The 12523-nt window shown below is 39.3% G+C and overlaps 1 protein-coding gene across 3 annotated transcripts in view; it reads right to left on the reverse strand.

The window, feature by feature from the left end:
* Nucleotides 1-12523, reverse strand: part of LOC149314591 (COMM domain-containing protein 9-like) — a 57752-nt gene that overhangs the window by 31809 nt on the left and 13420 nt on the right. For 2 of the 3 annotated variants that reach the window (XR_016280942.1, XR_016280941.1), the window contains exons 5-6: nucleotides 10239-10342; nucleotides 9621-9829 (exon numbers count right to left, since the gene is read on the reverse strand). Coding sequence is in view for 1 of the 3 variants with exons in the window: in XM_089521444.1 (XP_089377570.1) it covers nucleotides 9689-9829; nucleotides 10239-10342 (245 nt within the window). In the remaining 2 variants the exon portion in view is untranslated. Of the gene's footprint in view, nucleotides 1-3095; nucleotides 9830-10238; nucleotides 10343-12523 lie in introns of those variants that run through there. The other variant, XM_089521444.1, reaches the window with a different exon arrangement.

The raw sequence follows: 12523 nt of genomic DNA on the forward strand, positions 1-12523 counted from the left end.
CAAGGTTATAAACAGATGAAATGCAGTGGGACAAGGTTAGAAGGAAAGGAACTAGCCCAATATGAGGGCCTACAGTTGCCTGGTCATGCTCCCCGCCCCCCAAAGATACATTTTAGAGGGTCATGGGTTTCTTACAGACCTAAAAAAGTTCCCTGGCAGACTTTCAGACAAAAAATCCTATACAGCCCAATCAGAAGTTATCAAGGGAAAGGGTTAGTGAGTTGTCACACATGCCTTATGACTGAACTACAGCCATTCCACATCTGATGGCAGGTTTAAGCACTTTTAATTCTGCTGATATGGGATAGGAGAGATTTAAGCACATGTATGCAATTGCATAAAATTTTGACATCTGCATGCAGAAGAAATTCCTTCAATGAGCCAGTGTGGTGTAATGGTGTGTGTGTTGGAAAAACAACTTTGGAGACCGGGTTTCAAATCAACCCCCCCCCCCCCCAGCCATGGAAACTTACTGGATGACCATGTGGGCAAGTCACAGATTCTCAGCCTCAGAAAACCATGATAGGTTTTCCTTAGGGTCAACATAAGTTGGAAATGACATGAAGACTCACAACAACAAGGCCATAAGATTATACTTGTACACAGCTTCACTTCCTCCTGCACTTGCCTCGGCAGCTCTTGAGCTCTTTAAAGCTTTCTAAATACTAAGGCTAGGAGATAAATACATGAACTAACACAGCACTAGAGCGATTCACTGCAGCACTACAGAACTACCTGTACATCTGCAGAAAGAAAAACTTCCATGCTGGACAAGAGGAATATGTCACTCAGTTGCTCATGCTGAGCACCACTGCTACTCACCCTAGTCCAGTAGCAAATTTCAGTCACACCACCTTTTAAAAAACGAATAAAAGCAGCCACAGACTGCTGCAACCAACTGCAGGAGCATGTGGAGAACATAAAACCATTTCTGCCTTTAAAATGCCCCTCGGTTATGTTTGGCTAAGAAGGAAAATAATAGTAAAAGCCACAATCCCTCTTTATGTCCAAGGCATTTCGGGAATAGTTTTGAACAAAATAAATCAATCCCAAGGGGCAAAGGGATGTGTTCCTTCTCCCAAACCATACACCCAAACTCAAGACAGAAACTTTCTTAAGTGACATTACTATATGCATCAACATAGAATGTATAACTTGCTTGTTGTAGTAACACAGCTTGTGGATACATGTGTGTCCCCTCAGTCTCTTAAATGTGGTACAGCTATACAAGCTCATGCATAGTGTTTCCTCTTACTCTTATAAAGTCAAAATGTAATCCTTTAAAGACGGGCTGAAGAACCTCAGGCTCCTGGGCTGCATGTAATTAACTGGGATTCACCAACTGGCCTGCAAAGATTTATGTTGGTCAGGGAATTTTGTAAGTTGCAGCCCAAAAGGGTAACTTTTCCAAGCTCTGACTTTTACAGAACCCTGCTCCTCGTTACTGTGGCTTCTACTTGCATATCTTTTGTTAGAAAAAGACATCCTAGGGAAAACATTTTCCAGCTAACTTTCTTGGACAAGAGCAGCCTGTGTGTCTCCATACATGTACTACACCTACTTTCCCCCTTTGTATGAGTGCTCCCCAAAGCTGCAGTTGATTCTTTGGAACAGAATCTGGGACAAATCACTTCACAGCTTCTGTGGTTCAGCTTTTCCATTTGTATCTCTTGCTTAATAGTCTTTGAATAGATGCCATATAAACACAACATATTAGCACGATTAACCACCTCTCAAATTGCCTTTGGATAGAGATGGGATGCAAAGTGAGAGCACCGTTCCGGAAGGAGTGGAGCTTTGCCAGGATAGTGGTTGGTATCTGCAGTGTGGTTTCTGGAAAGCAGCGAGTCTATCGGCAGCTGAATTATTAAACCTTAATCAAGTTACATTGAGTGGGCGACGGTTATTCAATAAAGCTTGAGCGATTCCAGCCTCACAAGGCTTTACAGAAAATAAATCAGCCAGCCATTTTATGCACAAAACTGCCCTCAAAGAGAGAAGGATGCAGGAAAATTAGTGTAATAGCACAGAATTAACGTATCGAATGCCAAAAAAGAGAATTTCAGCTGAAGGCAGCAAAAAAGCATGAATAATAATAATAATAATAAAGACTGAGGGTAGACATATGCTTGCTTTAGACAGTTAAGATTTAGCAACTGCGGAAGGCAGAATTCCACAGAATTGTCCCCTCAGATTAAGAAGTCTGTGACTGAAAAAGAGTCTGAAGGTGGATGAACAGATTATCCTAGCTGATGGATGATTTCAAGTTGACCAAACAGGAACCTGGTGGTAGGGCATGTACTAGAAACAAAGCATCCCAATCATACCTCCTGAATCTCTGAAATCTTGAAGAGCCATGGCTAGTCAATACAGATAAGGCATACAGTATAGTCTGACCCAAACAGGGTCAGATAAGAAAGCTTACTATGGCGGGTTACAGACCGCCATTTAGTACGTATTCTATACGTACTAGGGTTAGGAAGGGGCGGTGCTTCCGCACCCCCCTAACCCTAGTACGTATAGAATACGTACAAGATGGCGGTGCCCTGTTCATACGGGCGCCGCCATCTTTAAGTATCGGATGCTGTGCGTCCAAACATGTCGCGGCGCTAATGACGTCGCGAATGCGCCCCGGCGCCTCGCGACGTCATTAGGGTGCCACAAGAAGAAGCTTCATTTTGGAGCTTCTTTTTTGCTCCGTAACGGAGCCGCGCGGTTTGGCTATATTTCTAGATAGCTCCTATACTGCTAAAATAAGAGGGGTTCTCTATCTACAAGACAGAATATGCTCTGTGAATCTGGTTTCCTGAACCTGGAGCCTTCCAAACATGTTGACTCTCAGCTCAGCTTTGAGTTGGGAGTTATAGACACAAACATCTGGCAGTCATTAAGGTGGGCGAGGCTATCATAAACCATGGCTGAGAGCTACTGTACAATTTAAATGGGGGAAAGAGGTTTCTTTTTAATATGATTCATACGTTATCATTTCTTTTTTTATGTTTCCTTAATTTTATTTAATAAAATTTAAAACAATACAAAAAGACACATATTACTTTATACATCATGCATACGTGTATCTTTATACATCGACATGGCTCATAATACATAAGTAAACTATTCTTTTATACATTACTATTATTTACTCATACTTGATCCCACTCTACCTATCTAAATATCTATCTACCTAACCCCTATTAATTTAACCTAACTAATCTATATATTACGCTCTTCTTCTTTCATCCTTCTCCCTTTCCTTTTCTGCATTAAAACTCTACTTCTCTTTATTCTAACCTCCTCCTAAGCTAAGCTAATCATCTAATCACTTTCTTCTTATCTTTCATTCTTCCTCTCATTCTCTCTTCATTCGTACTGATTGACTTCCTACTTACCAATGTGATCTAGCTTTGTTAGATTGACTTTCTTAAAGCTTTGCCAGGTAATGGGTTCTATCTTTCCATTTCAAACTGTGTTAATAAATGCTAATTTACCCAGATTACCTTTCAAGAAATTAATAACTTCATTCCAATCTTCTGTTAATTTCCCTTTAGTTTCATTCCTTAGAGCAGGGGTAGGCAACCTTTTTGAGCCGGGGGCCGGGTTGCTGTCCCTCAGACAACTGGGGGGCCGAAGCCAAAAAATAAATAATTAAATAATTTTTTAAAAATTTCAATAAATAAATAAACCGGGACAAATGTAGGACAATATTTTCAAATGGTGGACACTTTTTTTAAAAAGTGCAGGACACGCAAAAAATTTTGCTGATTTTTTAAAAAATGTTAATATAAATGCATGTTTCTGAGGCATCTATAGACAATTGCCCCCCAAAGGCCCTAGCGGCAATTGGCGGCAGGACCGGGCTGGGGCCGGTCCCAAGGCCTCGCCGGGCCGCATCCGGCCCATGGGCCACAGGTTGCCTACCCCTGCCTTAGAGCCTGAGTTAGTCTGCCCATTTCTATTCCATCGTATAATTTTATCATCCAGTCTTCCTTTGTTGGAATATTGTTACATTTCCATTTTTGTGCAAAACATACTTGAGCAAGAGATATCATATAGAAGACAATTTTTTCATGTTTAGAAGTGATTTCATCTCCCAATATACCCAAAAGATAAAATTCTGGTTTTAGGTATAGTTTAATATTTAAGATTTTGTTAATGGAGTCGGTTATTATTGACCAAAATTGCTTAGCCCATTTGCAGGTCCACCAACAATGGTAGAAGGTGCCAATTTCATTTTTACATTTCCAGCACATATTTCCTTTTGTTTTGTATATCTTCGCTATCTTATCTGGTGAAAGATACCACTGATAGAACATTTTGTAAAAGTTCTCTCTCAGATTTTGAGAGGCTGTATATCTATATCCATTTTCCCAAACTCTTTCCCATTGAGATAGTAATATAAGATGTCCAATGTTCCTTGCCCACATCATCTGAAGTTTTACCACCTCTTCCTCTTTATCATAGTGTAGTAATATTTTATAAATTTTACCAATTAGTTTATTTTCTACACGGGTCAGAATCTTTCCTAGTTGAGTTTCATCCCCCTTTCTTTCAAATCCGTATGTCTTTTGATCTGTCTTAAATCTTTCATAGATCTGTCTATATGAGAGCCAGGTTCCTTTCCATCCTTCTTCTATTAATTTATCTTTTGTTTTAATTTCCCAATTCCTGTTTCGGAATTCTATAAAGTCGTTATAGTTATACCATTTTGTATCCTTGATCATCTCCTTTCTAAAGAAGGCTTCGTGGGGTGAAACCCACCAACTCATTTTTGGTAGTATTCTTTCTTTATAACAGTTCCAAATTTTAATCAGGGGTTTCCTAACACAATGATTCGTAAAGTCTTTGTTTTGCTGGGTTTTCCCATATACCAAATAGGTGTGGCAGCCAAAATTCAAGCCCTCCCCTTCCAAATCTAGTAACTTTTCATCCTCCAAAGTAACCCATTCTTTGACCCATAATAACGCACATGCCTCGAAATAAATTTTTAAGTTGGGAAGATCTAAACCACCTCTATCCCTAGAATCTTGAAAATTTTTAAATTTGATTCTTGGTTTTCTTCCTCTCCATATAAATTGGGCTATGTCGTTGTGCCAATCTTTGAATGATTTATCTGAGATAATAATTTGGATTCTTTGAAATAAATATAACATTCTCGGTAGCACATTCATTTTGATAACTGATATTTTTCCCAATATTGACAAATTGAGTTTATTCCAGTTGATCAAATCTTCTCTTATTTTGGACCAAAGTTTCTTATAATTGTTCTCAAATAGTTCTATAGATATCTTCGTAATTTGAATTCCTAAATATTTGGTTTTCTTCTCTACCTTTATTCTCACTTTCCTTTCTAATTCTTTCTCTTCATTGTTCTTTATATTTTTAGTCAAAATAATTGATTTATCTTTATTGATTTTACATCCCGTGATTTTACCAAACAGATCTAATAAATGCAGGACTTCTACATTTCCCTAGGGTCTTCCAATATTATGACCACATCATCCGCAAAGGCTCTGGTTTTATATTCATGTTTCTTAATTTTTACCCCTTTCATATTAGTGTTTATTCTAATTTCCTTTATAAGAAGTTCTATAACTAATAAAAATAACAATGGTGAAAGTGGGCATCCTTGCCATGTTCCTCTTTGAATATCTAGTTTTGGTTCTTTCCCCATTAATTCTCAATTGGGCTTTTTGAAAATTCAAGACTCAATGGTCAGCAGGGAGGGTCATGGCCACAGTTTCTTAGTTATCTTCAGAAGGGCCAAACAGTTAAGGAGGACTACTGCTGTAACCTGCTGTGCTAATTAAAGAAGGCATCGAAGGAAAAAGGGAAGCTGTGGAAAGGTGTTGTCTTTTTGCAGGACAGTTCACCTGCTCACAGGACTGGCATGACAATAGTTGTTTTTGAAGAATTTAGGGTTTGAGTGCATAGATATCTACCCTACTCACCAGACCTTGCTCCATCTGATTATTTCCTGTTTCTGAACCTTAACAAGTTTGAAAGGAAGGAAATTTTTTAATGATTCAGAAGATGGCAGTAGCAAAACAGTATTTCAGTGACCAAACATCAGAATTTGGGGGCAGGGGTGTTAAAGAAACTTGACAAATAACATGCCAAGTGATTCAAATTTGGGGGTGAATATGTGGAATATCAAGTTAAGTATCATGGCTCTAGGTCATTCCCTTCTTGGTCAGGCCAAGAACTTTTCATCACCCCCTTGTAGTTTGTCAAAAACTCATGGCTTAGGTGTCATGGTTTTCATGAAGTTACTAAGTGACCACAGATACTGTATGCCACTGTTTCCCATGGCCCCTGTTTCTGCCTATAAAAACACAGGACTAATAAGAGTGAGAGGGCTGTTGTAAGCCCGAGGAGCTCCGTCTTGTGACCCCCTTGGATACATTTAAAAAGAGATTAAAAACCTTTCTCTTTTGTCAAGCTTTTCCCCCTGAAGAATAAAGATATTTATGCTAGTCGTTTGGTCCTCTGCCTTACCCTGAATATGTATGCTATATGATATGAGTGTGTTTTAATAGAGATTGTATTTTGTACTGTTTTATATTTTATAATAGTTCTGTGATGGTTTTATAGTCTGTAACCCCGCTTCGATCCAATGGGAGAGGCGGGGAAACATAAATAAAATTTATTATTATATTATTATTATATATACAGTGTATGCCATGTTATTTGAACACTCTTAAAGGAGTTGTATGTATGTCACACATTATCATCCTTATACTGTGATTTAGTGTAGATGGGCATACCACTTACACTACAGCAACATGCCAAATCAAAGTATTATTTTTAGTTCATCGTGTACAATTCTTTCACTTTTCTGTACTTTTATTCACATTTTTGCAACTGCATAAATATCTTTGAACAAGTTAGAAAAAATTAGGGTAGCTTTGTTAGGGTGATGCAGGGGGAAAGAATCATAGGACCTTATCACACAAGGTACTTACCACTGCCCAAATGTCGCCCAAACGTTGCAGAAGTGCCAGAGGTGGGATCATCCGTTGCGCTTCTAAAATAAAGTGTTTGTGGGGAAGCCAGGAGAAGCCATTTTTTAAATAACAGGATATCCCATTATTTTAAAAAAATGGCTTCTCCTGGCTTCCCCACGGACGCATCGTCGATGGAAAGAAAGCGGGAAGCCTCAATTACGTTTCAGAAATGTGGCAGACGATCCCACCTCCGGCGCTTCTGCAACATTTGGGCAGCGGTAAGTGCCTCGTGTGATAAGGTCCATAGAGTTGAAAGGGCTACAAGGGCCACTTTCTGTGCCATGGGAGGAATACACAACTAGAGGGCTTCTAAGAGATGTCCATTCAACTTGTTTATGAACCTCCGCAGAAGTCCACAATCCTCCAAGACAGTCTACTCCATTGCTGAAAAGTTCTTACAGTTAAGAAGTTAAGTTCTTCCTAATATTTAGGTGGAATCTTTCTTGTAATCTGAACCTATTGCTTTGTTTTCTAGTCTCTGAAGCAACAGAAAACAAACTTGCTCCATTTTCTACATAAAGCTTCTTATGTTCCTAAATGCACTACAAATACTACCCACTTCCCATTCCTTTGTAATGTGATGTGGCTGGATAGGAAGGATGAGGCATTTCTTGTGGTAGGGAAGATAACATTCTCATTGTGGCCATAAGGAGAGACATTGACTTTGCACAGTTAAAAGAGATAACTTACTTGAATGCTAGAAATGGCAAAATTCAGAAATATGTGATGAAAGAGGCATTTTGAGTAGAAAGGACTCAAAAAGGTGATAAATGGACATCATCAGTAATGCAAATCAGTGATGACTGTAGACAGAAAGGTGCCCAACACCTTGGGTAGTCTAGGGGAAAGCAAGAATGCTTTTGTACTCATGTACTTCACTTTAAAGATGATGTAAATGCAAGTAAAGATGGCTTGTGTCAGGTTGAAAATGCCCATGCTGATCTCTTGTTTGTCTATATTATTAAGAGTTAACAAGCTTTTAATGAGGAACTTTATCTTTGTAGGCAACCTTATATAGAAAGAAGTTCCATCAGAATCAATGGGACTAGATTCCATTAAGGGTGTTTTAAAATGGAGTGTAAAACTCTGAAACAAGATCTTTGGCTAACCCAATTTGCCAGACTCTAGTCCAAGAACTAGACAAAGTATGACTCACAGGACATATGCACCTCCCATCACCACTTGCCCCTGACTTCCCTAATGTTTTTCCCCCTGACTTAATAAATAGTCCCTATGTGCCCCGAGACAATGCTAGCCTCTTGAGGTGTTTTAGAGAAATACTTCAAAACCAGAAGTGACTTCTAGTCCAGACCTAAAACTGCCTGAGTTGGGGGGGGGGGGGGGGGATGGGACACACAGTTCTTCATTTGTTGGACTACAACTCCCATCATCCTTGGCAAGCACAGCCAAAAGCAAAGGATGATGGGAGCTTCAGAATACATTACCTTGAGGGCCATAAGTTTTTTTACCCATCCTTACACTGTATAATGTTCTTACAGCAGTAAGTGACTGGCAAATTAAAATACAGTTGCCGCTCTGTTTTTGTGGACGTGGAGACCACGTTCCTTGCCCACTCGCAGGCAGCAAACAGGGGGTGACAAAATGGGGTGCATGCCTGTGGGCACACGCTGCCATTCAAGCCAATGGGCCTTGAATATTGACAATTTTCCATTTTCACGGTTGGAGCGGCAACTGTAAAATCAGTAAATAGAAGGAAAAGGAAAGGAAAACCAAAGCTATATGTACTGCAAGTATCCAAGGAGAAAAAAGGAAAGATTTTTTTTTTTAGGATAAAAGTTTTCAGCCTTAAATTGGCTACTTGAAAGTATAGAAGAAATGCAGTGCTAAATTTAATTTCCAGCAAAACAAAGAACACAAAGTGCTCCTATTTTCATGGCAGCCTAGAGGGGAAAAATAATTTATTCAAAACTGAAAACCACTGAATATAGTGTTTCTTTTAAAATGAAACACTTAATATTTCACAAGTAATGCAGTGACATTGTTGCTACAGGAACAGGTTGCCATTAGCAACCTTTTTGTTACATCCAAACCTCTCACAGAGCCTCCTACTTTCCGTTAAATCCCATACAAAGTGACAAAACTATCTCGTTTCCATTAGGGGCTGGGAACTATATGCTCCTGAATTCATTTCCACTCTTTAATGTAAAAATGAGTCCACACAAGGTGTTTCTGTGACGAGGCTTGACAAAACAGACTGCACCATGATTGCTCTATTTCAAAAGCTGTGCCTCAGTGAAGAGGAAAAGTCTTCTATACTGTGCTGCTCAGCCCCACACCTCTCAGAAGTGTGTTGAGGCTGGAAGGCAGCCTATTAGCCGCATTCAAGCTTTCAGATTCCTAATTTCAGAGCAGGGAGATAAGACTCTGCTTCATTGGCTGCTCCTCTTTGCTTTTACAGGCTTTCCGATTAAGCTGAGTTATGAACCTCTCCAGAAATATGGAAAAGATGAGGGCTCGCTTGACATTAGGAACTTATTTTGGGCATTAGACCAAGAACAAGTTAAACTCTTTGCTTCTAAAGAAAAAAAATCCCACTTAAAATGATTAAAAATTTGGAACAAAGACAATAAGAAAAATGTTTATAGTGTATCATACCCAAATTGGCATGACAGGAAAGTCCCTTTCTGCATATGAATGGCTGCTGCCATTCTTGAGCCACAGGATTATTTATTTGCTATTGCAGAAAGCTGGTCCCGAATCCTTCCTAGGCCATCCAGCATAGTGTCCAATGTTTGTTTGTTCAATTCCACTGTTAAAGTAGAAGTTGAGAAGTCATTCCCACACAAAGCAGCATCTTCCTGAATCTGAAAGAGAATGATGAGGTTGAAAACACCCCAATGAACTCAGTTTAATCCCACCCCACTTCAAATCTTCTACTAGACAAAAACACAGCACCACCTGACTTCTCTTTTATGGATGGATCCAGCCTTTCATGAGAATTACTCCTCCTAAAAGTAATTTGCCAAGCTGTGTCAAGAGGGAGGGGAATAAGTATACAGGTGTTCCCCCTGTACCTGACATGCATGGGAGACATAGCCCTGGTGGAAAGGCAAAAAGTAGAATACAGATGCCTAGACCACATGTCTATTGTTTGAAGACTTGGAGGGTGGGAGAGAATGGCCTGGAGATGCAAAAGAGAAAAGAGACACAGACCCTTTGAGACAGAAAACGAACAACATGGGTGTCTGACCAACATGGGTATCTGAGCAATACCTTCAGCTGTAACAGGCAGGTAGGGACAGCCATTCTGCTGATACTGTCCGAGGAGGTCTTGATGTCCACTCTCCAATCCATATCCACAAGCCGAGGCAGAGAAACTGGAAATAAGATGGAATACCCATGGAATTAAAAAAAACACACAAAACACTGGCCTTTCTGTTGAATTAATCAGCCCACCTCTGTTCCTGAATTATAAGGGGCAATTAAAATGCCCCCCCCCCCAGTCTTCAAAGAGGCATTGTCATTAGAAAGTCAGATCCTCACTTCAAATTTGTAATGCTTTTCTCTGTAAGAAATGCTTGTCCAAGCAAAATACTGAAGAACTCACAAGCTGTACAACTGTAACATCTACACAAACTCCATCCAAGCATGGCAAGAGCCACATTCCGTACAGTGTACAGTAGGGTGGGCTGCAACTGCCAGCATTTTTTCACTACTAGCTGTGCTTGCCACAGCTTATGGAAGCTGGTGTCCAACAAAATTTGGGGGATGTGGCACATTATGTCCATCCTTAATGTAGACCATATTCTGTAACAGAGTGCATACTTTGCACATAAAAGGTGCTAGGTACAACCCTTTAAGTAAAGTGCAGCCCATGGACCACATGTCTTTTTTCTTTTTCTTTGGTATTCCTATCACTTTCTGTTGTAAAAAAAATGCCTTTCCTAGACCAAAAATTCCTGGGGAAGCATGAGAAATGCCCTCCACCTCCTATTGGGAGTTGAGTCAATTTAAATTTTTGTGAGGGTTTGGTTAGGAGGGTGGCTTTCCAAGGTGTCCTGGGGAGAGGGGGTAATAGGCCCCTTAGCACCCCCCAGTTGTACCCACTACATTAAACTCTACAGATTAACTATTCTGAAAATAACTTTAATATTTATATATTATTAAACTGATGTTTCTGTATGGTTTTTAATCTGTACTGCATAAAATACAGGTCTATGACTAATATCTTCAATTTTCTTCTCCTGTGTGCCTGATGAAGAAGCCAGTGTGATTTCAAAAGCTTGCAACATGTAATTGGGCATTTTGGTTGGCTCAATAAAAAGTTTGGATGTTATTGGATTTGTTATACGGCCAACACAGCTACCCCTAAATGTTTGTGGAAGACATTGTCTTCAATTTATGTCATCCCTTAAAAATGATATTTTGCTTTCTTATTCACTATTTAAAAATAGTTCAAAGTAAATAATAGTTGTTGTTAGCTGCCCTTGAGTCGACGCTGACTCATGGCAACCCTGTGGATGAGACATCTCCAGAACCCTATTTTCTCTACTGCTCTGCTAAAGTCTTGTAGAGTCAGGCCCATGACCTCCTGATTCTGTCTATCCATCTGGCTTCCTCTTTCTTCTGCCTTCCACCTTTCCTAGCATTTTTGTCTTTTCCAGTGATTCATGCCTTCTCATGATGTGGCCAAAGTATGACAACCTTAGTTTAGTCATCTTGGCTTCCAGGGAGCTTGGGCTTGATCTGCTGAAGGATCCATTTGTTGGTCTTTTGCTATTCTTTTGCTATTGTTGTCCATGGTATTCTTAGCACTCTTCTCCAGCACCAAATCTCAAATGTGTCAATTTTCTTTTTAACCATTTTTTTTTTTCACAGTTCACCTCTCACATTCGTATATGGTGATGGGGAATATGGTGGATTGGACAATTCTAACTTTAGTGCTCAGTTGTATATCTTTGCATGACATAGTGGACTACACACAACACAACACACCCACACAAATTTAGTACTCAGTTGTATATCTTTACTCTTTAGGATCTTGCCTAATTTTTTCATAGCTGCCTTTCCCAATCCCAGTTGTCTTCTTACTTCTTGACTGCAGTCTCCATTTTGGATAAATGTTTGATCCAAGGTACAGGAAATCTTTAACTATTTTGATTTCCTTATTGTAATTTGTTTAGCTTTAATTTCTTGGTACTACTTCCTGGTACTCCAGCTCAAGGTGAATTAAAAAAAAAACTAGACACACACACAGTTTTCAAATCTATATTCCTAAGGATTAGAAAATTACTGGATTTTTTTTAAATTAAAAAAGCTCTTTCCAGGACATCAAATGTCACACGTAGTGCCAGTTCTACACCTGAACAACATTGGAACAATAAATCCCAAGTGTAGCACATCCAAGCACTATAAACACACTATCAGAGAACCTTTAAAAAAAGAGAGAGAGCACAATTTTTCTCATTCTTTTTAAATATACTCTGTCCTTCACCCACTCCATCTGAACTGATTTATAATCTAGTTCACACATTATTTTTTTCTACCAACCTATCTAA

Source organism: Sceloporus occidentalis, unplaced genomic scaffold, assembly GCF_023333645.1.
Source record: "Sceloporus occidentalis isolate IW3139 unplaced genomic scaffold, rSceOcc1.0.p SCAF_4, whole genome shotgun sequence".
In the NCBI taxonomy this organism is placed as follows: Eukaryota; Metazoa; Chordata; class Lepidosauria; order Squamata; family Phrynosomatidae; genus Sceloporus; species Sceloporus occidentalis.